This window comes from Bison bison, unplaced genomic scaffold (assembly GCF_000754665.1).
Source record: "Bison bison bison isolate TAMUID 2011002044 unplaced genomic scaffold, Bison_UMD1.0 scf7180017847282, whole genome shotgun sequence".
In the NCBI taxonomy this organism is placed as follows: Eukaryota; Metazoa; Chordata; class Mammalia; order Artiodactyla; family Bovidae; genus Bison; species Bison bison.
In genome coordinates this window covers 50,764-51,220 of record NW_011477855.1, presented here as the reverse complement: position 1 = coordinate 51,220, position 457 = coordinate 50,764, and the positions used below count along the sequence as shown (strand labels likewise).

Genomic DNA, 457 nt, shown 5'->3' with positions numbered 1-457 from the left:
TTCTCCAGACAATTATTAGTATCTTCAATTCTCCTGGTTCCCGCTAGAAACTTCTCTTTCTTCCATTAATATCTGCTTCTAGCTCTCTCCCTATTTCTCAGTATCTCGCTCAGCTCTGTCGCTAAGATCCTCAAAGATTCTGTTTGTGTGAGATGATACCATAGGCTTCCCCCGCCCCCGCCCCGCTCCCGGTACCCTCTCTGGGTCTGCTCAACTCTCTCTCCGATTTTCTCTGTCCCTCCTCATTCTGGGTCACTGCCCTTCCCGCGGGGAGTCTCGTGTCTCTCACCCCTCAGGCCCAGTCTCTTCCTTTCGCTGTTCCATCTTTACGAGGGTGTTTCAAGCCTTTTCTAGCACCTTCACCTCGATTTCTCCAGCGCTCAGAGAAAGGGGAAGGGTCTGGGAGAAGGTGGACGGGACTTTGTTGGGAAGGGGCGTGGCTTGCGGGCGTGCGGGC

The 457-nt window shown here is 53.6% G+C and overlaps 1 protein-coding gene across 1 annotated transcript in view; it reads right to left on the bottom strand.

Moving 5' to 3' along the window:
- LOC104990414 (chromosome unknown open reading frame, human C19orf84) overlaps positions 1-324 on the bottom strand; it is a 2,101-nt gene extending 1,777 nt beyond the window's left edge. Inside the window, exon 1 of the mRNA XM_010842489.1 lies at positions 290-324. Within this exon, the coding sequence (XP_010840791.1) occupies positions 290-324 (35 nt within the window). The remainder of the gene's footprint in view (positions 1-289) is intronic.
- Positions 325-457: the final 133 nt, after the last annotated feature.